Source organism: Bos indicus, chromosome 27, assembly GCF_029378745.1.
Source record: "Bos indicus isolate NIAB-ARS_2022 breed Sahiwal x Tharparkar chromosome 27, NIAB-ARS_B.indTharparkar_mat_pri_1.0, whole genome shotgun sequence".
Lineage (NCBI taxonomy): Eukaryota > Metazoa > Chordata > Mammalia > Artiodactyla > Bovidae > Bos > Bos indicus.
In genome coordinates this window covers 15,563,123-15,588,319 of record NC_091786.1, presented here as the reverse complement: position 1 = coordinate 15,588,319, position 25,197 = coordinate 15,563,123, and the positions used below count along the sequence as shown (strand labels likewise).

The 25,197-nt window shown below is 45.0% G+C and overlaps 1 protein-coding gene across 4 annotated transcripts in view; it reads right to left on the bottom strand.

The window, feature by feature from the left end:
- The window catches only part of SNX25 (sorting nexin 25), a 91,766-nt gene extending 80,020 nt beyond the window's left edge, over nt 1–11,746 (bottom strand). For 2 of the 4 annotated variants that reach the window (XM_070781728.1, XM_070781730.1), the window contains exon 1: nt 11,128–11,746. In XM_070781728.1, the coding sequence (XP_070637829.1) occupies nt 11,128–11,487 (360 nt within the window). In that variant the 5' untranslated portion in view covers nt 11,488–11,746. The remainder of the gene's footprint in view (nt 1–11,127) is intronic. The other 2 variants (XM_070781727.1, XM_070781729.1) reach the window with 2 other exon arrangements.
- Nucleotides 11,747–25,197: the final 13,451 nt, after the last annotated feature.

Sequence of the window (25,197 nt, the reverse complement as noted above, 5' to 3'; positions counted from 1 at the left end):
AATGACCAAACCAACAGCAATGAGCCTCCCTAACACCTGGAATGAGTCTCCCACACCCCCGGGGGCATAGTTTTCGGTGTGAGAACCATGACAGCCCTGAGAAAACAGGGACAGCTGGTCCCCCCACAAACAGATGATCAGCTGAAGTCCCAATAGCTACGTCTGAGTCTGGCTGTGCTGCTCAAAAGTGAGACAGAGTGAGTTCTTGAAATACTATTTCCCCTTAAAAGATATCAGGGCTCTTTGTGGAGAAATGGCTAGTTCCAGGTGTGAGCAGAAAATACTCAAAATGAACCTGATCTATTTTGATATACCAGATAGCAAGAAAACTCTCAGACTTAGTGGGGTCATAATAAAAGGACTAAGGAGTCTACTTGAAAAGACTTCCACTGGCCAGAGATGAGACTGCCTTCAAATAAGAAATTCTATAACAATAATTACAACTAATTGAAACCCATAAAATATATTCGAATTCATGAGTTCACAATATTTTGGCAAACACATACCTAACTGGTCACCTTCAGAGGAAGAGGGGGAACCAACTCATTATCTTGGAAAACTGATAATGGGAAAGAATCTAGTATTTATCCTGCTTTTTTATATGAACTGTACCACTGTGCAACCAAAGAGCAGATGATTGGAAAATGTCTCTTTCCAAAAAAATTCAAACCAATAAATAAGAAATGACAGAATTAAAACACCCCTATTGTCACCTCCAACAAATTAACAGATCCAAGTAACTGAGCATCAACAGCTACTAATAAAACAAACAAACAAAAAATAATCAGATATGCGCCTCCTGATGAAAGTTCACACACCACCTACAGTCCTGCCAAAGGGGTCAAACACAAGTCTGATCTGGACAACAGGCAGGACATACAAAGGAAGAAACAACACACTGAGCTGTATCATTCATGCTGCTGCTGCTGCTGCTGCTAAGTCGCTTCAGTCGTGTCCGACTCTGTGCGACCCCATAGACGGCAGCCCACCAGGCTCCCCCGTCCCTGGGATTCTCCAGGTAAGAACACTGGAGTGGGTTGCCATTTCCTTCTCCAAAGCGTGAAAGGAAGTCGCTCAGTCCTGTCCGACCCTCAGCGACCCCATGGACTGCAGCCTTCCAGGCTCCTCCGTCCATGGGATTTTCCAGGCAAGAGTCCTGGAGTGGGGTGCCACTGCCTTCTACTGTATCATTCATATATTGTTGTTTTAGTTTGTAAGTCACGTCCAACTCTTCTGCGACTCCGTGGACTGTAGCCCACCAGGCTCCTCTGTCCATGGAATTCTCCAGGCAAGAATACTGGAGTGGGTAGACATTCCCTTCTCCAAGGGATCTTCTCAACCCAGGGATCAAAGCTGTGTCTCCTGCTTGACAGGTAGATTCTTTACGACTGAGCCACGTGGGAAGCATTCATATGCAAACAGCAAAATCCAGATTACAGGATGCTACAAGACAAATGCTCCAGGTTCTTCAACAGATAACCCACAGGGAAAAGAAAGGATACAGGGAAGACAATTTTTTTCAAATGGGCAAGACTAAACTATAACATCCACGGACGCCCATTCGACTGATAAAACTATAACAACACACAAGGAAGTGATTATTATGGAGTCAAGATGGCATTACATAGGTGGAAGGGAAGGGGCTGCAATTGGGGTGGACATATAGGGGAGCTTCGGGAAGTTACAAGAGTATTGTCTTTATAATCCCTCACCCAACTATACATTTATTTTGTATAATTTTTTTGAAGCTGTATCTTCAATCTTATTTTAAAGGGTTTTTATTAAAAAAGGTAAAAGTGGGTAATTCCCTGGCAGTCCAGTGGTTAGGGCTGAGCACTTTTGCTGCCAAGTCCTGGGTTCAATCTTGAGTTGAGGAACTAAGATCTCACAAGCTGCATGATGCGGCCAAAAAATAAATAAATAAAAAAGGTAAAAGTGTAAAATCCACCATTTAACACCTTCTAATTCAAAGCACTTTGACAAATACCAGTATTTGTATCTTCAAATACCACCACATTGTTCCAAACAACCTCTGAAGGTATTTACTACTTCCACGTTTCAGATTGGCAGACTGAGGCTTAGAAATCTTAAGTAAGCTGCCCATTGTCCCACCATTATCAAGGCAGAGTCAGATTGAAATTCAAACGTCTGGCTGACTTCAGGACCATTCTCTGAATGCCTGTGCTCTGCTGATTCCCAGCTATTCATTTACTCAAGAAATGTTTACTGCCCACCTGCTTAATTATGCTAGATATTAAAGAGACAGAGAGGAGTTTCTGCCTTCATGGAGTTCAGGGGTTAGTGAGAAGGACACAAGGAACCATGCAAGTATCTATAACTGAGCCGAATACAGTGAAGGAAAGGTGCGTGGTGTCATGAGAATATATGCAGTTGGAAGACAGAGAGAGCTGCTCTGAAGAAGTGACGGCTGAAGCCCGAGGAGAAGTTAATTAGGCAAGCAGGCATTGGGGGCTAGAGACAGAGCAAGCAATACTCAGAGTTGACGTCAACAGAGCGAGCTTAGCACTCTGATGCCTGAGGATGGAGCATGAGGAGTAAAGGTAATTATGACAGGAGACCAGGCTGGAGAGCTATGAGGACCAGGAAGCTGCTGAGGGCTTTTAATTAAACATGGTGTGGAAGAGGGATGGGACTGGGCTTGCATCTTTAAGAGAATGAATTGGAGGAGGGACAGGGAGGCAGACAGAGATGAACTGAGGGGCTACTGCGGTCACCGGGGAAGCACATGATGATAGCTGGGACCAAGCAGGAGAGATGGGAAGAAGTAGGCGGACGTAAGATACTCCAGAGGTAAGGAGACAGGTCTGGAGGATGGGACTGCATGTGGGAAGGAAGGAAGGAAGGAGGAGACGTCAGGAAGGCCTCGGGCTTCCGGATGGAGGACTTGCAGAAGGTGCCAAACACTGACACAGGAGCAGTGGGAGAGGATCGGGGACCCAATCACAGGACACATGGAAACTTGGACTTGATGGTTTCGGGCCCCACTGAGAGCACCAAGTGAAAAGATCAGGGTAAGCAGTTGAATGAGTGAGTCTGAGTCTGAGCAGATGGTTATCTTTGGGGGGGCGCCCAGGGTAAGACTGCCTGAGAGCCAGATACTTCCACAAATGGGACCTCAAGAATGATCAAAATTCAAATGTAGGAAACAAAGCAACTTCCTGTGCTTATCTAGGGGTTGAAATCTCAGAAAGGTTCAGTGAGGTGGGGAAAAAAACAAATCAGAAGGAACAATACGAGATTAACAGCTGCGCCTCAGGAAAAACCCACTGCAATTTCTGGAATGTTTAGGATGTTAATTTCACGTCAAACAAGCTGGCACAATCTGCACAACTATATCTGCATATGAGGAGAGGCCTTCAGAGTAGTGGCTCAAGGTTGGAGACTCGAGAAAGCTCTTGACCCCAGGGGCTGCTCTGAGCCCGGGATACGCCCAGCCGCTCAGTCATCTCTTTTGCAGGGATAGAGAGGAGGTAGACAGAGGTGATGGAGTATCTTCACAGGAGATGCAAACAGATGTAAGCTCCTCTCAGCTTCCATTACAAGGTAAAAACTAAGTTTAATTATACTCAGTGAGAGAAACAAGGCTATACTGTCAACTTCCTTAAAGCACATAACATGGCTTCAGCTCAGGAGGAAAAAAAAAGAAGGACCAAGCCCTCCTGGATCTCCAGTTTGAGGGAACTGAGAGAGCAGGAGCCAAAGAAGAAACACGCTTTTTCACAGACTGGCTCGGGTGACACAGAGGAGCTTCTCTCAAATGTTCTGCAGTCACCAGGTACAGAAGAACATAAGTGAACACACTCATGTGTGCAAAATCCTGCCTGTGGGCTGGCAGAAATAAGAGGAGGACTGCAGGATGAAGCTCGGCGTGAGCAGACAGGAGCAAACTCACCCATACCTACAGGGTGGGTGAGAACTACAGCAAGGCAGGTTATTTTAGAAATGAGTACCTGTTAAAAATGCATCCAACTTTCCAAGAGGTGTAGTCTACACTAAAACAGAAAGCTTACTATTAAATAGATCCTAGTGACCTAAACAAGTTCCAATGTCTTATTCTAAAAGTGCACAGTTCTTTCTGGCTTCCCCCTTGGCCTTGGAGCCATTTTACTTGGAGTTACCATATTTATTTTTCTCTACGTCCAGCTCACGGGTGTTCATACATGGAAGCCCTGGGCTGGCTGACAAATGGACTGGGACTGGCCAGTGCCTAGCATCACTAATAAGCACGGGCCAGCCCTGGGGACAGAGCCCACACACGTCACCTCCTAAATGCATTCTCACAAAGCATTATTCCAGCTGAGGAGCCCACCAAAATGCAACCCAAAACCCACTGGGCTTTCTGGAAAGCTCCACTGTGTTTGGAGAAACTAAATAAGCACACACACCAGGACTAAAGGAGGGTGTAAGAATGATTAACTGAACCCAGCCCCCAGGGTGCCCAGCAGAGTCCCCAGGAAGGGCTGTCTATCTACCCCTGTCTTTGGTCACTTCCATGCAAACAAGCAACCCTCATTTAGAAAGTCACCTAACAGTGAAGTTGGTAAAAAATACAAGCTCCAAGTTTGCAAGTTTTTCTTTCAAAAGCAAAGCTGTAATTAAAAAAAAAAAAAAAGGCAAGTTTGTATGTATGTCATGATTTTAATACTAACAGGCTTCCACAGACATTTCCTTTTCTAAAACCTAAGCCCTCAACACCAAACTTGCTGAGTCATTTTTTTAGTACAAGTGTGTGCACTATTCTGACTGCACAAGGGCTCAAACATTCTAAGGAAAGTAGGGCACTTCCTACCCTCAAAATGATAAGGTTGGGAAATGAAACCTAAGGTATCTTTAAGAAGGCAACATTTAATTACGAAAGCTGACATCGTAGCATGTGTCCAAAACAAAACTGGCTTAAGATTCAAGGGAATTAGAAATAAATCTCTTGCGAATGATCAGAATTTAGGCTCCAAGTAGACTGCTCAAGCTTGGAGACTTTGGTCTTCACACTGTGAAGAAACAGTAGGACCCTTAAGTTTGGGGCTGAGTTTATTATATAAAGAGAATGTTAAGATGCTCTTGAGAAGATTCTTGAACCCATCTGTAATGATAACTACCAATAATTATCATGAAAGAAATCTCTCACAGGAAAGTCACCGGAAATTTCGCCCATCATGACATTAACATGAAAGAAACATGAAAGTCACTCTTGGCTGTGATCTCCCTTCACACAGCTTCCGGCCTCCATTCACACAACTTCCGGCCTCCATTCACACAGCTTCATTAACTCTTTTTTTTTTTTTTTCATTAACTCTTACTTTGTATCACTGCAACTGATTAGCGCTTCTCCTCCAGTATCCCCTAATCACATTTCCATTTAGCATGTCCATAACCCAGCTTTGATGCCACACTCCAGAGTCCAAAAGGTATGAGGAGCTGCCCTAACAGCAGACACAACCCAGCCCTACTCTCTCACAGCTGCAGGCTTCCACAACCCCGCCCAAGCCACCTCTGCAATCCCGCCTCCTAGGATTCATCTGATTACACTCACCAGCAACTCAAACCCGGAACAGTACATGTATTCTGTCTCTAAAACAATTTCCTAGGGGGTGCTTCCCAGGTGGCTCAGTGGTAAAGAATCTGCCTGCCAAGCAGAAGACGCAGGTTCAATCCCTGGGTCAGGAAGATCCCCTGGAGAAGGACTGGAAACCCACTCCAGTTTTCTTGCCTGGGAAATCCCTTGGACAGAGGAGCCTGGCAGGCTACAGTCCATGGGGTTGCAAAGAGACAAGACTTAGCGACTAAACAACAACAGGGAATCATACTCAAAATCTGGTAATAATTTAGGATACAATATGAAAAAATACAATTTTCTGGCTTTGTTTTAAGTGAAGTGAAAATCGCTCAGTTGTGTCCAACTCTTTGCGACCCCATTCCATACAGTCCATAGAGTTCTCCAAGCCAGAATACTGGAGTGAGTAGACTCCCTTCTCCAGGGGATCTTCCCAACCCAGGGACTGAACCCAGGTCTCCCACATTGCAGGCAGATTCTTTCCCAGCTGAGCCACCAGGGAAATCCTTTTGGTTTTGTACAAATTGTGAAAATATATATATGCCTCCTTCAGACAGCTTTGCTAAATTCAAAAATACATGTTCATCATTTCTTAGAATACATTTGCTGGTTTCGATGACCATTTTTTTAATGTTCCAGGTTTAATCATGAATTGTAGCTTACTACTTTGAAGTTATCACTCTTCATATGTAACTTCTGATGTCTACTAACCCTAAGAAATAGTTCCTTCATAATAAAGATACATAAAATAATTTTCTTTTATGTGTAATCACTGTTCATATTGTTTTTGAGTATGTATTTGTATTTGCTTGTATATACATAATACATATCTGGAAGAACAATCAACTGTTAATAATGGCCGCCTATAGGGGAGATTTATTTTTTCAATGCATATCCTTTTATATGTTTTCCTTTTTTCTATTAAAGCCATGTGAATCCATAACCTGCAAAAAAAGTTAAATTTAAAAATTATGAATAGATGAATTTAAGGTAAACAATTCTTACACTACAGTTAGATTTAAGGGGGTTTCAAAAGCCATCTTGCTCAAAAACATTTTTCCCAGTAGCCACCCTGACTTAAATCCCCCAGTCAAAAGACAACCTAATAATCTGAAGACAGTAAGTGTATTACCCCACTGTCCACTATCAAATTATTGAGGATTAGTTTATCACATTAGCATAATAAAGGAGCGTCACAAAGAGGCTGTGTATAGTCTCCCTACATCTTGGTTCTTTTCCTTTTTCCCTTGAGTAACTAAATCGAGTTTGTTTTACTCAAAAGAACTTTTGTATCAGTAAAAGAACTCATTTAGGGATTCTAGAAGTCCCACCCAAGCCAAGTGGCGCCTTGGATTGCTGTGTGAATGTTTTTACTGTCTCTATAAACATCTGCCCTCCCCTCCAGTCCTCCCTATCAATCTAATCTACTCAGCCTGAGAAGGCAGGGACAGAGGGCATCTTGTTCATCTCTGGATCCTCCCCAACACTGAAAACACTGCCATCCACTTAACCCAAAGCAACTATCGAAATTCTCAGTAACACCTACCTTGAGATATTCTTGCCTGGGAAATCCCATGAACAGAGGAACCTGGAGGGCTAGCCCACGGGGTCCCAAAGAGTCAGACAAGCCTGAGCAACTATACACCACGAGACTATGATCCCTTCTCTAGGGAACTGTGGCTGAAATTTCAAATTTAAAAATGTCAGTCGGATACTCAAGTCTGCTCTCATCTCAAACAATAATCCATTCATTAGGGACAAAAATCCATCCGTAGAGAACCTACTATGTGCCTAGCACTGACATTTAGCAACTAACTAGGCCAAAATGATCTCCCAAGATCGGAAAAGCAATATGCAGCAGATATAGAGGAAATGCTTATGAGCTTTGATGAACTCCTTGAGCTTTTCTGTCTAAACTTGGAAAAGTCTTTCACTCATACTTTCTTCACACAGCAGTGGACTTTAGTTTCCCATTATGCTACTAAGTACCTTTGTGGACTTTCTTGTATCAGGCCCCCAGTCTTCATTTGTCCAGTGCTCATTTTTAACTTAATGGTATAAATCAAGTGTAAATCAAGAAACATCTAATAATTTACCATGTAAAAGAGAAAAATCCATAAACTATGTGAGTAACTGACATCTTAAAAAGTTATTCCTTATTTTTATCACCAAAATGTAAGAAATTATTCCTTTTTTCCATCAAGATGCACTTTGTACCACTGGTCTAGTAACGAAAGTAAGGTTTCTAAACTATTGATTCATTATTCCCATGTTTTTCTTGCTGTTGCTTTGGTTAGATCATGTGCTAGAGTCAGGTAACCACAGCTAGTGAATCTGAGGCCTTTGGTCCACGTGAGCTGACAGGTCTGGCACAACACCAAACTACAACCTTGGACTAAGAAGCACCACACTACGGCAGCCTACTCAGCAAAGCAGGGCTAACAACTGTTGCCCCAGGAGCAGGCCAGCCCCAGAGCATCTCAGCTCCAGCCAGCTGGCCTGCACCAAAGTTCAAGTTTTTCTAAAGTGAGGCCCAGAGAGCAAATGTCAAGACTTAAGCATCAACCTTCCTGACCTTACACAAAGCTTTTTTTTTTTTTTGCCACCTGAATATACCACTGGATGTTCTTTCCACCTGAGTTGAAACATCAATTTTACTACTTTAATCAGTAACAATTGCCAGCCAAGTAAAATAAAATTCCTTGCACATACGTGATGCTCAATAAACACTAGGTTAACTGAAGGGGGAAAGCCCTCAGCTAGTGACCACAAACTGACCTAATTTTTTTCATTATCATCAGCAAACAGTTTTTGGAGCTCCTGCAAGGTACAAGGGATAACAAAAGATATCAGTCAAGGATCTCAACCACAAAGAATTATGACAGCCAACAGCTACCTTATAAAGCATGCAGGAGCATTTGAACACGTCTAGACATGAAAATACCTACTCCCTTCTAGTTTAGTCTTCTCTGGTTGCCTACTTTTAATAGTGTATCCATTTTTTTCCCTCTAGAGAAGAAAGTCAAGAAGGGAAAAAAAAAAAAAAAAGGATGGACAGATAGGATAGATCCTAGTGTCTGACACGCTCAGCAGATTCTAGAAGAACCTGAAATATACAAGAACAAATGAGGATTCTTTTCTTAATGCTGAATCACAATTTCTGTAGTAAAGTAGTCACTGTATCTTAAGAGACACCATTTGGTTCACTACAAAACAGCCTCCCCCTCCACATATGTTAGATGACCCGTGTGGTCCAGCTCCTACCCCCACAGAACTGACAGATATTTTACACTACACCACATGCTTATGCTTCCATTCATAAGGAGCATTTTTTTAAAAACCTTAAGCATAAGTTATTGGAAATACAGCACAACGAAAGGCTTGAGTAAACTGCACTGGTACTGTAAATATATATAAATAATTTTAGACATGGGCTTGATCCCTGGGTCGGGAAGATCCCCTGCAGGAGGGCATGGCAATCCACTCCAGTATTCTTGCCTGGGAAATGCTATGGACAGAGAAGCCTGGCGGGCTACAGTTCATGGGGTTGCACAGAGGTGAACACAACTGAGTGGGCACAGACATATGAATATCATATGTGCATACACTTTAATTCTAGGTAACAGAAAGTAAACCTCCTAATGTACTTATTTTCCTACTTAATGCTGTAGGAATCTGAATTCAAAAAGAACGACCAATAGTCGCCTGTCCTTAACTTACACTTATACCTCTTCCGCTGCCTGAAATTTTCAGGTAGTATACATGAGAGATCACATAAGCTGCTTCCTTTTCTGTCACCTCTAATGTAGTATTTTCTCTGCTTCCTCTACTAAAGCATCTTTCTGGATGATAACCTAAGTTTTCTCAGAGGTACAAGTGAGCTGGGAGCTTTGGGGGAATGTATTTTCCAGGAAAAAGGGAGGTAAACCACCCGTGAGGCTTCCAGGACAGAGTGACAATACTAAGGCTTAGACCCTGACCCCACCATCTAAACTTCCTGCCCCCACACACCAGGCACTCTTAATCACTTAACTCTTAATTACTTCTGGTTTCATAAGCATTTAAGCATTTATCACTATCCAAAAGCAACACATTTCTTTGTTTAATGCCTGATTCCCCCATAAGTATATAATCTCCAGAAAGCAGGGCTTTTGTTTGTCTTGTTGATTCAACCCCAGCTTCCAAAATAATACCCAGTTTCTGTGAAAGACTCAATAAATACGATTAAATACACTTGAAATAGATTACAACATCTTAAAATACTCTAAAGAATTGTAACGTCATTCACAGATCAACAGTAAAATTCTCGGGTCTTTTATCATTGTAGGGAAAAAGCAAGAGGAAAAATACACCTACTCACCAACTCTTGCTAAATTAGATATAATAGCTGGGTGAAGGTTTTTAAGAGAAATAAACACAGCTAGTTTGGGGCTATTTATGAAAACTGAAGTTCCTTTTCCTCAACATACTGAACAACTGCTTAACTTAATGGGGATGGGCGCCCCTTTACCTACACCTCTTTCCCCATTATTTCAGCTCTGCTTTCTGAACTAACACACTGAGGAAAGGGTCCTTTTGGCGAAGAGAGTGAGATTAAAAAAAAGAAGAAGAAGCAGGTCGTATTATAAACAAACACAAAACCCAGGGAGTAATAATGCTTCTAACAAAATATTCTTATGAAGTTGAGCCACAGCCACTTCTCTTACTACAGAGTGAGCAATTTCAGGTTAATGACAGAAGAGTTCAGTCAAGAGGTAAGTCAAGCTACGACAGAACCGAGTTTCTTTTCAAGGGTTGTGAAAGTGAAGCTGCTGGGAGGTAGAGAAAAAAGCAGCGGTTTGGCACTAAGGAAGTGGAGAGCTCATTTAAAACACTGTCTTTCCCTGAATTCCTTAACCACCGTTCTCCACTAGATCGCCACACCCCACTGATGATAACGTTCCTTTCGATGCAAACGACAGTGATTTCGGGCAAACGACAATGATTTCGGGCATCCGTTTCCTAAATCACTGAAACTGCGATACTTATCCACACGGCGGAAGACAGGACAGCGTGATTTAAAAAAAAAAAAAAGCGTACCCGGGCTTTCGGCATGAGGTGTAGCGGGCGGGGGACCTAAGCCAAGTCAGCCCCTCTGCGCTAAGTTTCCCGGTCTGTAAAAGGGCACAAAAGTTACCTCCCACGGGGAACGGTTACCAGAACCCAGCGTGACGACCGGCCCCAGGCGCAGCGCCTGCGTACAGAGGCCGCCCCGCTCCCCAGCGGCAGGGCCACAGCCAAGATCTGGAAGGATTATTCAGCTCCCGAGCCTGGGACTGAGGATGGAGTCGAGCAACTAAGTACATCACCTGCTAGCGTGCATCTCGGCCCGCCCCACGCCGAGCCCGGAGCCCGCCCCGAGCGGGGGCCGAGAGGACGCGAGCATCTATCTCCCCGCCCGGCCGGCCCGGCCCAGCCCAGCCCCCGCTTCCCCGAGAGGACCGGCCCGCCGCGACCCCCGGCCCTCCCGGAGCGGGCGGGCTGGGCGAGGCCGTGGGCCGGCGCCCAGTACTCACCTCCGGCCGGTGGCGTGCGGCCAGCCGTCTCCAGGCGGCGGCGAAGTCAGGCGGCGGGGCTCGCGGGCTCCGGCAGACCAGGGAGAACACGGTCCCCAGCAGGAAGGCGGCCGCGGCGCAGCCCAGGTACAGGCTGAGCCTGAGTAGGACCGTGCCCGGCCCCGCGCCTCCCGCCGCCGCCGGCCACCAGCCGGCCAGCAGGCAGGAGGCGCACACGGCGGCGAGGGCGGCTGCCGCCACCCACCGACTCCCGCCGCCGGGCGCCCCCGGGGCCGCCGCGTCCCCCCGGGGCTCCGGCCGTCGTTCGCCCGGGGCGCCCGCGAGGCCGGCGCCGCCGCTGTCGGAGGGATCGGGGTGCATGCTGCTTGCTGGGCCGCTAAGGACAGGCACATCTCCCGCCCCGCTGTCCCCCGGCGCTGCCCCGGACGGTGGCCTCCGCGCGGCGCCTCCTGCCCTCCCCGCTCCCGCCGCGCCGGAGGCAGGAGTCCGCGCTCATGCCCTCGTCGGCGGCCCCCGCCAGAGGGAACGGCTCTCACAGACGCCGCCGGCCTGCGCCGGGCCCGCAGCTGCCCGGCCGGGCGCGCCCCAGGTAGCCGGACCGGGATGGGACTCGCGCTGGCGGAGCCCCGGGGGCGGAGCGGGGGCGGGGGCGACCCGGAGAGCGTGTCGGGAGGGGGCGGGGTGGGGGGCGGGGAGCCACCGCGACCCGCTGAGTGACAGTCGGGGAGCGCCCCGCCCCGCCCCGCCCACACCGTCCTGCCCCGCCCCCGGCGCCCCCGCTGCGCCCCCCTGCCCGGCTCCGCCCCGGCCCCGCCCACCCGCCGCGGGCGCCCCACTCCCGGGTAGGGGGCGCCGCCAATCACGCGAAAACGGCTTTCCTGCGCTCCTGTCCCCGCCTCCCCCAGGATACCGTCTGTTGATGGAAAATTCTGCTGCAGGTGTCAGAAGCGTTTGCAGCTCTCCAGCTCAGGTGATCCCTTAATCCTCGGCCCGCTCATCTCTTGACAAGTAACCTCCCCGTGGGTGGGGGTTTAACAGCCCTTCCTTCAAAATTTCTGCCTCCTTTGCACCTGCTGTTTGAATAGGCAACCCTTCTTGATACTCACTTTTAGCCCAGTTCCCCTGACAACCTTCCCTTTTTCCCACCCAGCCGCCTCCGGGACGGGACCAAGACAAACAGGGAGCAGTAAATGCTGCCTGCAAAATTCCTAGGTACAGAGAGGTCCCCCCGAAAAGTCTGCCTGGCGCCAGGGGGCGTGCACAGTTGCCATCCTCACTGTGGCTCCAACTCCCTGTATTTTTGTCGCCAACGATTCAGTACAAATGCCAGTGCCCACACGCAAGTGAAAGTGCTCCAAGTAATTTTGAGAATACATATTTTCTTCTCGTACCACGGCCCCCGCGTTAATATACAGATAATGCTTACTGAGAAGATGCCAATATGCTAAACACTAGAAATTACTAAGCCCAACAAAACAGATGTATCTTTAATGAATAAAGGAATTCTAAAGGAGATGAAAGAATTGGAAAGAAATTAATGCTTACTTAAAAGGGGGTGATAGAATAGAAAGGGCAAATCAAGAATAGAAAGGGGAAGAAGGGGAAGGGGGTAAATAGATGAGGGATGCCATGGAGGATGTGGGAGACGGACATCAAAAAGCCAAACAGTTTAAAAGCACTAGCGTTTTCCAATAAACTGAGTTATAGGCTGCTTCCTAGGAAACTAAGCATTAAAATATATTTTCAAATACTGTGACTATACTGTGCTTTTCTATAAAGAATCTCTATTGTTTCAACTGTGAAAAAATACAACATTCATACAAAGTAAACTAGTGGATATTTTATTATTTTATTTTTTTAACTATTAAAATATTTATTTGGCTGGGCCGGATCTTCATTGCTGTACATGGGATCTCCAGCTACGGCATTTGGGATCCAGCTTGCAACCAGGTGATCGAACCCGGGCCCCCTGAATTGGGAACGCAGTCTTGGTCACTGAACCACCAGGGAACTCCCTGTTTATTCTTTTAAAACAAAGTATTATCCAAGAGGTTATCATTCAAATGAAAAAATACTAGTGTCCATAGACATACAAAGGCCACCCATGTATTCATGCTTTTGTAATAAATTTCCCTGGAATGGCATGGATTTCAAGTGGGAGATGAAGTAGGAGGCAAAAAAAAAATTATCGCTAATATTAAGCTCTAATAAAACAGTACAGAAATGAATTATTTTATGTATCTATATAAAAACAAATATGTTCACATTTGTCATTTTTAAAAAGCTGATTGTTTTAAATATTAGTATTCATGGACCACTTTATTCTCATTCCTTGTAAGTCAAAGACAAGGAGATAATGAGTGCCTTAGGCCAGATATGACTTTGCCATGCCTAGCTGATGACAGGGGATGACTTTAAAAGTAGTTACTACCTTCCTGTCTTCCTTGTCTTCTCTTTTTTATTTTTAAATTAAGCAGTGTAACTGATCTTGAAGAAGCCCTTTTGCCCCTAAAATAGTTAATATTCATCCCACTGGGGGTCCTCAAAGTGTACCCTACAATTCCAAATTATTTCAAATAAAGCATGGTAATTTGATATTACCAAAAATAAGATATATTTTGTGTGTGTGTGTGTGTGATCCTTTACATGCAGGGGACAGCATGCTGAGTGCTTTACATACTTTATATATATTTAAAATTTTCCAAAATATGGGTTTACTGCAAGTTGACAATAATAGTAACTAATTGAGCACTAACTCTGTCAGATACTGTTCTAAGCACTAGACATGCTTCATTTGATCTTCACAATCACCCATGAATGTAATCTCCACCTATCCATGAAGGCAAAATAATTTGCTTAACTGTTATAGAGTTATCAGACTTTGGTTTTATCACACACCTGCTCTGGCTCTAAGGCTTGTGCATTTAAGCACTAAGTCATGGTACTTTCTAAAAACTCTATCTCTTTTAGTCATCACATATGACAGACGAGAAAAAAACAGGGTTTAAATCCATGAGCTTAGTCCCTGTATTCCATGCTTTTATAAGTGTTTAGTTTTGTTGCTTTTTGAGTATGGCTGGTATCTTAGCCAGCCACCCGACAAGTGCAAAGTGATTTATAGTAATCACTAAAGTCGGTAAAATCGTATAATCAATAAAGAGGAAACTGTCTAACATTTACTGAGAGCCCTGGTCTATAACTCATGATCTTTCCAGCACACTATATATTGTTCCCAAGAATGAGATCTGGAGAAATGTACACTCATGGTCAGGAAACTGCCTTAAAGCAAATGTCATATTGCTGTGAAGTCAGCACGGGCAATTCAAACATTTACTTAAAAGTAGTAGTTTGGTTTCTACCCTGTGCAAAGTTTGAGGAACACTGGGAGGTGGTAAGATATACACAGGAGTGCCTGAGATCAGGAGGTATTGAGGGAGATGTCAGGTATTAAATTAGAATCCAGGAAGTCAGTTCCTTCTGGGAAGTCAGTGCTGAGTCCTCCCAGGTCTAAGTTAAGACCAAATTAAGTAGAGATGCCTTATTTATTATATTCCTTATGGCCAGCACATTCTGACAGGTTTGTAATTAAACACTCCATGGGCTATCTTCATTATTCTCTTTGATAAGCTGGGAATGGTGTCTGTCTGAATTCATTGGGATACTATAAGGATAAATTAAGTGAAATTTTGACATTTAAAGTACTAGAGTGTAAATAGGTATACAACACCCATTCTCTGTTGATAATATGTAATGAATCTTCTCCTCCACTACTTAGTATGTGCGCTAGCTGCTCAGTGATGTCCAACTCTGCAACCCCATGAACTGTAGCCCACCAGGCTCCTCTGTCCATGGAATTCTCCAGGCAAGAATACTGGAGTGGGTTGCCATTTCCTTCTCCAGAGGATCTTTCCAACCCAGGGATTGAACCTGGGTCTCCTGCATTGTAGGCAGATGCTTTACTGTCTGAGGTATGAGGGAAGCCCATTCACTAGTATGCTGCTGCTAAGTCACTTCAGTCGTGTCCGACTCTGTGCGACCCCATAGACGGCAGCTCACCAGGCTCCCCCGTCCCTGGGATTCTCCAGGCAAGAACACTGGAGTGGGTTGCCATTTCCTTCTCCAATGCATGAAAGTGAAAACTGAAAGTGAAGTTGCTTAATCGTGTCCGACTCCTAGCAACCCCATGGTCTGCAGCCTTCCAGGCTCCTCCATCCATGGGATTTTCCAGGCAAGAGTACTAGAGTGGGGTGCCATTGCCTTCTCCACTACTTAGTTTCAGTTCAGTTCAGTTCAGTCGCTCAGTTGTGTCCGACTCTTTGTGACCCCATGAATCGCAGCACGCCAGGCCTCCCTGTCCATCACCAACTCCTGGAGTTTACCCAGATTCACATCCATCGAGTCAGTGATGCCATTCAGCCATCTCATCCTCTGTCGTCCCCTTCTCCTCCTGCCCCCAATCCCTCCCAGCATCAGAGTCTTTTCCAATGAGTCAACTCTTCACATGAGGTGCCCAAAGTACTGGAGTTTCAGCTTTAGCATCATTCCTTCCAAAGAAATCCCAGGGCTCATCTCCTTCAGGATGGACTGGTTGGATCTCCTTGCAGTCCAAGGGACTCTCAAGAGTCTTCTCCAACACCACAGTTCAAAAGCATCAATTCTTCGGTGCTCAGCCTTCTTCACAGTCCAACTCTCACATCCATACATGACCACAGGAAAAACCATAGCCTTGACTAGACGGACCTTTGTTGGCAAAGTAATGTCTCTGCTTTTGAATATGCTATCTAGGTTGGTCATAAGTTTCCTTCCAAGGAGTAAGCGTCTTTTAATTTCATGGCTGAAGTCACCATCTATTTAGTATACTTCTCCTTAAAGCCCCTGGATCTCCTTAAAGGTAGCCGTAGGGTTAGAGAGAAAAACACTGTATTTGCCTTTGCCCACTTTGGGTAAAATTGTGTATAGGTATTAACAGAAATCAAAATACCTAGATATCATTATAGTTTCTTCTGCTGATTCACCACAAGAACATAACAGGTCTTTAACCTAACTCTCTCTCTCGTAAACTTTCAAGCAGAGTGTAGTTTACAGAAAATACGGTTGTAAGTGCGGCCAAACTTCAAAAGGAGAAGTGAAAAAATTATAAAACACTTTAAAAACAAATAGTAGACTGTTAAAGCTTAAAGGGAACATACTATAGCATTTGGAAGAGGAAAACTAATCTGTGAACAAAATTTTAGGACATCGATATATAAATTATGCTGAGTGGGCCTCTTCAAGTAAAAATATTCATGTTGGGAAACTTTCAGGCAGAAGTGTCTTTGTATTAATCTTCAAAGAGAAATAGAATTACAAAGGAAAGTACTGTACACTGAATTAGTTGGTATCAAGACAAAGAATTGAAAAGGGCAGATCCCCAAGAGAGGATAATTTCAATTTATCCAAGTTTTGACCTGAAATTTAGGGAAATAGAGTATGTCAATTATCTACTGTCATATAACAAACTACCACCAAATAACAACCACTGGATATGCTTATGATTTTGCAGGTCAGTCAATGGTCTGGGGTCAGTTGGGTCAGTTCTCTTCTTGCCTGAACCATTAATGATGCTGTGATCTCCTGGCGCACAAGCTAGGACTACTCTGGCTATGGAGCCTCCATTAACATGGCTTGTCTCTGCTCCCTGAGTTCTCATCCTTCAAGAGATTGCTTGGGTCTCTTCACATGACCATGTCAGAGATGTGATATACAAGTTCTTTTTAAGCTTTTGCTAACATTCCATTGGCCAAAGCAAATCATATTGGCCCAGTCAGGAATTAAATAAGAGGGGGCCTACATACACGTGTGCTCAGCCTTGTCGGTCGTTGGAACCAATCAATTACATCTCTCCATGTTTAAATCCATGTGAAGGCCCCCTCCCAGGTGGCACAGCAGTAAAGAATCTGCTTCCAATGCAGGAGACTCAGGCGCAGTCCCTGGGTGGGGAAGACTCCCTGGAGGAAGGCATAGCAACACTCCCTGAAGTGGTGCAACCCACTCCAGTATTCCTGCCTGGAAAATCCCACGATCAGGGGGAGGTTCACAGTCCACAGGGTTGCAAAGAATCAAACACGACTGAAGTGACTGGGCATGCATGATATGGCTTACCAGGCGTTCCTTTCTCTATACTTTTACGTAAAAAATATTGGGTACCTATTGTATTAATTTCCTGTTGCTGCTATAACAAATTACTACAAACTTAGTGGTTTAAAACAACATGAATTCATCTTACCGTTCTGGAGGTCAAAACTAAAATTAAAGTGTGACCTGGGCTGCTTTTCTTCTGGAGGCTTCAAGGGGAGAATCCTTTTTCTTCCCTTTGTCAAGTTTCCAGTGCATGACAAGTTGCTTCATTGGTGTCGGACTCTTGGCAACCCTATGGACTGTAGCCCACCAGGCTCCTCTGTCCATGGGGAATCTCCAGCTTCTATCAAATATACAGCAGGGATTAACTGTAGTCACCACGGTGTATACTACAAGCTCTTGCTTCCATCCATGGCCATGTTTTGTTTTTATTACTGTCCTCAAATCTCCTGTCTCCCCTCTTATAAAGACCCTTGGGATTACATTGACCTCACCTGGGTTAACCTAGGTTGATGTTCCCACAGGTTTGGGATTAGCAGGCCGGCATCTGTGGGGTGCCACTGCTCTGTCGCACCTACTATGTGCTTGCGAGTTCAAACACGAAAAAGGGCTGCATTCCATACAGTGGACGGAGATCATTTTTCTCAGATTGTTTGAACTACCCATCTCATTTACCGGTAGTCAGAGGACTTTCTCACGTGTTTACCAGCCCCTGGGCCACAGGGCTGTTTAAACTGAATTTTGCTGATATAAGCATATTTATATTAGCTGCCTCCATATTTATTATTACAGTTGCTGTTTGGGTACAACATCACAAGACCATCAAAGCGGCTTTCCTCGTTAGCAGCGGAGGCGGCAGCAGTTAACACCTGGGCGGTGCAGGGCACAGCCGAGGGTCCGGAGGTCACTTTCTTCCCGCGTCCCTTTCCATCCGAGAGGGGGCCCGCTGGCCAGGCTCGGGGGCGCGGGGCGGGCCCGCCGCGCTCTGTGACGCCCGCCGCGAGGAGCCTCCGGCACCGCCCGGTTCCCGCGGGACCAGCGGCGCGGGCGCAGGCGATCTCCTTTCCCGTTCCGCTCTCTCCGCCTCCGGAAGCTCGGGCGGCCTCCGGGGCCGCGTGGAGGGGCTGCAGGAGCGCGCGCGCGGGCGCACGGCCGGGACGCCGGCGGCGCGAGGAGGTTGCGGCTGCGGCGCCGGGTGAGCTGCGCGCGAGCGACCCTTCCTCCGCGCCCCCCGCCCCCCGTTCGGGATCCGTTTCCCCTCTCCGGGGCCCAGGCCGCGGCGAGCGCACAGGATCGGTATGCGGAAGGCGGACTGGCCGGGCCGCCCCCCTCCCTTCCCCAGTCCTCCGGGCCCCGCCGCCTCTGCGGCCCTGGCAGCCGGTCGTTAGGCGGGTGTAACCCACACGGAGGCGTCCAGGGCTGGCGCGATCGCAGGGCCAGCGCCCCTCGTCGGCCGCTCTGGGATGGCCGGGCCTGACCTCGGGGCGCGTTTGCGGGTGGCGTGGGGTCGGGGTCCGCAGTGAATTAAGATGTGATAGCCCCCCGCCCCCCGTCCCGGGAGATCCTGGCTCAGGTCTCCCCCGCTCACCTCCGCGGAACTTGACCCTGAACTCAGAGGAGGGAGGGGGATGTCAGTTATCCGCTACTTCGTGGGGTCCGGAGGGGGTAGTGTAAGGAACCTCAGATCCTGGAAGACAGGTGTTTCCTTTGGGCTGAGATTTTCGGGTATCCAATAGGTTACCTTCTTTGGACCAAATCGTATGTCTTAACTACAGAAACGTCATGTCCCAGTATCTAAAATGACAGTTAAAAATGCCGGATTCCTCTGTGTGTTTTCCTGATGTAAGGCGAAAGCGTTGGTATTTGTATTGCTGGTTCTGCAAGGGCCCTACGAATCATGGGTGTGTAAATGACTCCTGGGCAGCTTTGGCAAGTTCTTGTCCTCATTGAGTATCAGCAGGGTTATTGCAGCCTAATGAACTGTCATTTGATTTTTACGCTTTCCCAATATGTTATAAAGAGAAACTTTACTATCTTATTAAGTCCATATTTTTATTACTCTTTAATGTAAATTGAATCTCACTAACTAAAGTGAAGGTTATCAAAAGGACTGCTTAGTGGTTGGGACAGTTGGATATTTTTTCCTTTCATTAAGTCACCTGAATGTTTCAGTTCAGTTGCTCAGTCATATCCCAACTCTTTGCAACCCCATGGACTGCAGCATACCAGGCTTCCTCTAGCTTACTCAAACTCATGTCCATCAAGTAAGTTGCTGATGCCATCCGACCATCTCATCCTCTGTCATCCCCTTCTCCTCCTGCCTTCAATCTTTCCCAGCATCAGGGTCTTTTCTAATGAGTCAGTTCCTCACATCAGGTGGCGAAAAAATTGGAGTTTCAGCTGCAGCATCAGTCCTTCCAGTGAATATTCAGGACTGATTTCCTTTAGGATGGACTGGTTGGATCTCCTTGCAGTCCAAGGGACTTTCAAGAGTCTTCTCCAACTCCACAGTTCAAAAACATCAATTTTTTGGCACTCAGCTTTCTTTATAGTCCAACTCTCACATCCATACATGACTACTAGAAAAACCTGAAGTTTAAGTCCTTACAATAACCCACGTGTTGGATGTTAGGAACCTAAATCTAAACCTGAAAAGTCTCCCAGACACTGATCTCTGCACCCCTTCTCATGAACTGTGACCATGTAGGGAGACAGATGCTTACAATTGTTGGGGACTACAGGAACCTTGTGGGGCTTCCCTGGTGGCTCGGATGGTAAAAAGTCTACCTGCAATGCAGACCTGAGTTCGATCCTTGGTTGGGAAGATCCCCTGGAGAAGGGAATGTCTACCCACTCCAGTATTCTTGCCTGGAGAATTCCATGGACAGAGGAGCCTGAAAGACTTCCGTCCAAGGGGTCGCAAAGAGTTGGATACAACTGAGTGACTTTCACACTCACAGGGATCTTGTAAATGCAGATAAGGGGATAGTTGCTTCTAGTGTGTGGGGTAGGAAGGGAATGAAGGACAACTATAGAAAACTATCCAGGAAAAAAACTCAGGTGAAAGAGGTGATTTTTCTGCTTACATAGTTGGCTGTGCTCAGTCATGTCCAACTTTGCAACCCCATGGACTGTAGCCTACCAGGCTTCTCGCTCCATGGAATTTTCCAGACAAAAATACTGGAGCAGGTTGCCATTTCCTCCTATAAAGGGATCTTCCCAACCCAAGAATTGAACCCATGTCTCCAGTGTCCCCTGCATAGGCAGGCAGATTCTTTACTGCTGCGCCACCTGGAAAGCCCTACATAGCTGGCTCAATCTTAAATCTCCTAACTCCAAACTCCTTCATCAGATAAACATTATTTGAATATCTAATATTTGTCAGGTCTGACTTTAGGCGCTAGGATATAAAGATGAGCAAGGTACCAGGAGTTCCCAGTTTGGTAAGAAGACAGGAAAGGTGGGAAACAGCTATGAAAAACAGATTTCGAAGAAGTATCTGTAGTCATTTGTTTTAGGGATAGACTTTGGGATTTAGACTTAGGTCATGTTAGGGTTGGAAAAGGTCATATCCTCCATACACACAAATTCCCTCTGCAGCACCCCAGCAAATAGCCATCTGGTCTTTGCTCCAACAATATCTAGTGACTTGTGGCTAGATGACTTATGGCTCATAATCCTTGAAGGGAGCTCATTCCATTTTTGAGCAATTCTAATGTTAAACCCAGAACAGCTTTCTTATGCATTCTATTTGTTGATGCAAGTTCTGCCTCTGGAGCTGCAAATAATAGCTCTCAAGTCTGTTTCATATCACTGCTCTTCAAGTATCTGAACACACCCTTTCCCTTAGTTATTTCTTTTATTCCTGTGAGCCCTTGGTTGGTAAACCATTAATCATAACTCAGGTTCTAGACTCTGCCATAGTACTCAAAGCTAAGTGCCATCCAAAAGGTGGTTTGACCAAGCAGAATATGATGCAAGTTGTACGTTGCTACCCCAGGTTTGTCAATCTCCTTGCCAGAAATACCTGGGAAACTCTTTACTGTCTTTGGAAAGGTGGTTTGATCACAAGCTCAGTTTGGGATAGAGAGTCACAAGTCAATTCAAAGTTCTGAATCCTTATTACCTAGGTTAACACTTAAATTTACCTAAGGCTACTGGTTTATGGCAGAAAGTGAAGAAGAACTAAAGAGCCTCCTGATGAAAATGAAAGAAGAAAGTGAAAAAGTTGGCTTAAAGCTCAACATTCAGAAAACTAAGATCATGGCATCCAGTCCCATCACTTATGGGAAATAGATGGGGAAACAGTGGAAACAGTGGCTGACTTTATTTTTCTGGGCTCCAAAATCACTGCAGATGATGACTGCAGCCATGAAATTAAAAGACACTTACTCCTTGGAAGGAAAGTTATGACCAACCTAGACAGGATGTTCAAAAGCAGAGACATTACTTTGCCAACAAAGGTCCGTCTAGTCAAGGCTATGGTTTTTCCAGTGGTCATGTATGGATGTGACAGTTGGACTATAAAGAAAGCTGAGCACTGAAGAATTGATACTTTTGAACTGTGGTGTTGGAGAAGACTCCTGAGAGTCCCTTGGACTGCAAGGAGATCCAGCCAGTCCATCCTAAAGGAGATCAGTCCTGGGTGTTCATTGGAAGGACTGATGTTAAAGCTGAAACTCCAATACTTTGGCCACCTGATGCGAAGAGCTGACTCATTTGAAAAGACTCTGCTGCTGAGAAAAATTGAGGGCAGGAGGAGAAGGGGATGACAGAGGATGAGATGCTTGGATGGCATCACCGACTTGATGGACATGGGTTTGGGTGGACTCAGGGAGTTGGTGATCAACAGGGAGGCCTGGCGTGCTGCGGATCATGGGATCGCAAAGTCAGACATGACTGAGCGACTGAACTGAACTGAACTGGTTTATTCAGTTTGTGATGCCATTGAGATTTGTTCCAGATTATTTTGCTAGAGGAAAACTACTGCATGGCAAATATATCCAGCAAAATGTGTGGCAAACATTAGCATGTGTATCTAATTTTCACTGGGCAGGCCATCCTTTTTTGTAAAGAGCTGTTTCTAAAGCCGAACTGCTAAACAAGTCCCACTTTCTCTTAAAACTCCCTACCACGGGAGGGATTATTTTACTATCTTGGCCCCTGTTTACTGTCAAATAAATCATAGATATCACAACGATGTGTTTTATAGTTCAAAGAAGGAAGGTCTCAGTTTTTTTTATTTCCATAAGGCTAGGACCACATTTCTAAAGCAGAGTAGAACAGTGGTTAGTCACGTGATCCTCAAAGCTGCCCGCTTTAGAATCCTGGTAGGCCACATAACTAGCTGTGTGGCTTCAGGCACGTTCCCACGTACGAGAGAGTGACAAAATATCTTAAAAGTTGTTGTCAAGAGTCAGTGAGTTAGTACTTCTTTTGCACTTAGAACAATCAACCCTGAATATTCATTAGAAGGACTGATGCTGAAGCCCCAATACTCTGGCCATCTGATGTGAAGAGACTCATTGGAAAAGATGAGGGTAGAAGGAGAAGGGGACAACAGAGGATGAAATGGTGGGATGGCATCACTGACTCAATGCACATGAGTTTAAGCAAACTCCAGGAAATAGCAAAGGACAGGGAAGCCTGGTGTGGTACAGTCCATGGGGTCACAAAGAGTTGGATGTGACTTAGCGACTGAACAGTAACAACAAATAAGTACTCAGTTAATGAGTACTAAGTTAATGTTTTAACTATTATTAGTAGTAGAATAACAACACTAATACAAATGAGACTTAGGTTAGTAATTTTATGCCCTGAAAAATGTAAACAATTTTAGTAGAGGGGCAGAAGTTGGAATAATTTGGATGATTCGTTTTTTAAAAGATTTGTGTTTTAAACTGGCTAAGAAAATTTGCTCTGGGCTGTGCTATGAAACTGTTTGATTTTAGAATTTGAAGAAACTTGTTAAAAATTTTTTTAATCCTTAAAGGCATTAAATAGTGGGATAAAACGGCTACCACAGTTCTTTTATTCCTTGACGTTTTAAAGTGTGAATTATCTTACAGAAAAGGATAGCTTTGGGGAGAATTTAATGACTATTAATAAGCACTGTCCAGCATTCAATAGCTTATTTGCTGTTTTTCTCTTTGAACTCAGGTGGGCAGAATTAGATTGAAAATGATCAGTCATACCTTTTTATATTTGTGATGACCCATGATCACAGAAAACCGATTCTTAATTCTTCCCCTTTGTCCCCTTTCCCAACTTCATTCCTCCTCCCACCTTTTATAGGCTCATACTCTTAGACATTTAATGCATGTCTTCCCAGGCCAGGCTGGTAGCATTTTATGTATATGTTTGTCCGCTTGAAGAGTTTAGTGTTGTTTTGTTTGTGTGTGTGTATGTGTGTTAAGTTTTTCATGATTATGTTGTCATTCAATTCCACTCTCTTGGTAGACATGATTTTTGTGGCTCTCAGCTCATCATTTCTGACTGATACACAGTATATAATACACAACATTTCTCTTCTCTGTTTTCCTCTGACTGGACATTGAGTTTTTCCCTCAGTCAGCACTGTTGCAGACAGGGCTGTGAAGCACCTTCTTGTCCATGTGCCCAGGAACACACAACTGAGAAGCAGGTGCACCAAGTTTTGAGCCTGGGTATCTGACCAGTTGGTTCTTTTCACTGTGCAGACTCCCTGTCATCACTTCCTTGCTTAGTTGATTACATGAACACTATCACAATAACAGTAGTGGAAATATTAAAAATGCAGGGGGATTGTTGATTTTTCAACTCTTCATTTTTTTGTCCAAATGTCTAAATTGTATTATTAATCCAGTATAGCCAACAATTTTATATTAATGCATTTTTCACACTGATAATAGCACCAACATCAGGGGGCCACAAAGGATCCATTGGTAAATATTTTAGGCTGTGTGGGCCCTGTGGTATCTGTCACAGCTACTTAACTCTGCAGATGCAGTGGGAAAGCTGTCAGAGACAGTTCTTCAACCTGGGAGTGGGGCTGTGTCCCAATAAAACTTTTTTTACAAAACAAGTGGTGGGCCAGATTTAGCCCATTCACAGCAGTTTGCTGACCTGTGATTTAAATAATGATTTTAATGGGCTCAAAATATTCCTCTATTCGTTTTTTTTTTTTTTTTTTCAGTATTAAAAGTAATGCTGTAATTGCACATTCATAGCCACTAACCATCAAGGAAATGATCTCTCTCTAAGACTGAACCTCAGAAAAGTGGAGAAGGGCATGACTGGCTTTAAGACTGTGAGCCTGAAGCTGTGACCTGTGACTGTCACACGGGTTAAGCAAAAACTCCATAATCTATGGATGCCACACAAAAGGACAACAAAAAGTTTAAGAACTTAAGAGCAGTAGCTGAGACTGTTGCTAAGGCCTTAGATTTTGATCACATCTCTCATCTTTTAAACTGAGTCCGATTGAAAACTGCAAGCTCCAGGTGGAGTTCTGACTGCTGGGCCATCCCACCGAACTGGGGCTTTCATAACTAACCTTGAAGCTTCAGCCTCCCCCAGAAATGTGAGTCTTTAACCGGCCAGTCTACCAGAATGATGTCTGTTTGGGCTGGCTTAGCATTCTAAACTCTAGCTGTACTTAATTTATGGAAGTCAGTTTTTCCCTGGCATTCACCTACATATCCACGTTTGTAATATGCTTGCCTTGATGATCTCCTGTTATTGTTCAGATCATTGGTATAACTTGTTATTACCCCTGTAGCCCCCATTATCATTTCGCTGAGTTACTGTTTTTATGGTAGGTTTTTTCTTTTTCATATTTCTCTGTATATATTACCCAGACTTCTCAGTTTGGGAAAATTTGCAATTACTGTATAAAAATAAAAAGAGTAATTTGGAAAATACTCTTAGTCTGATGGTTACACTTTCCTCCTTTTCAGATATATTTTTACCATC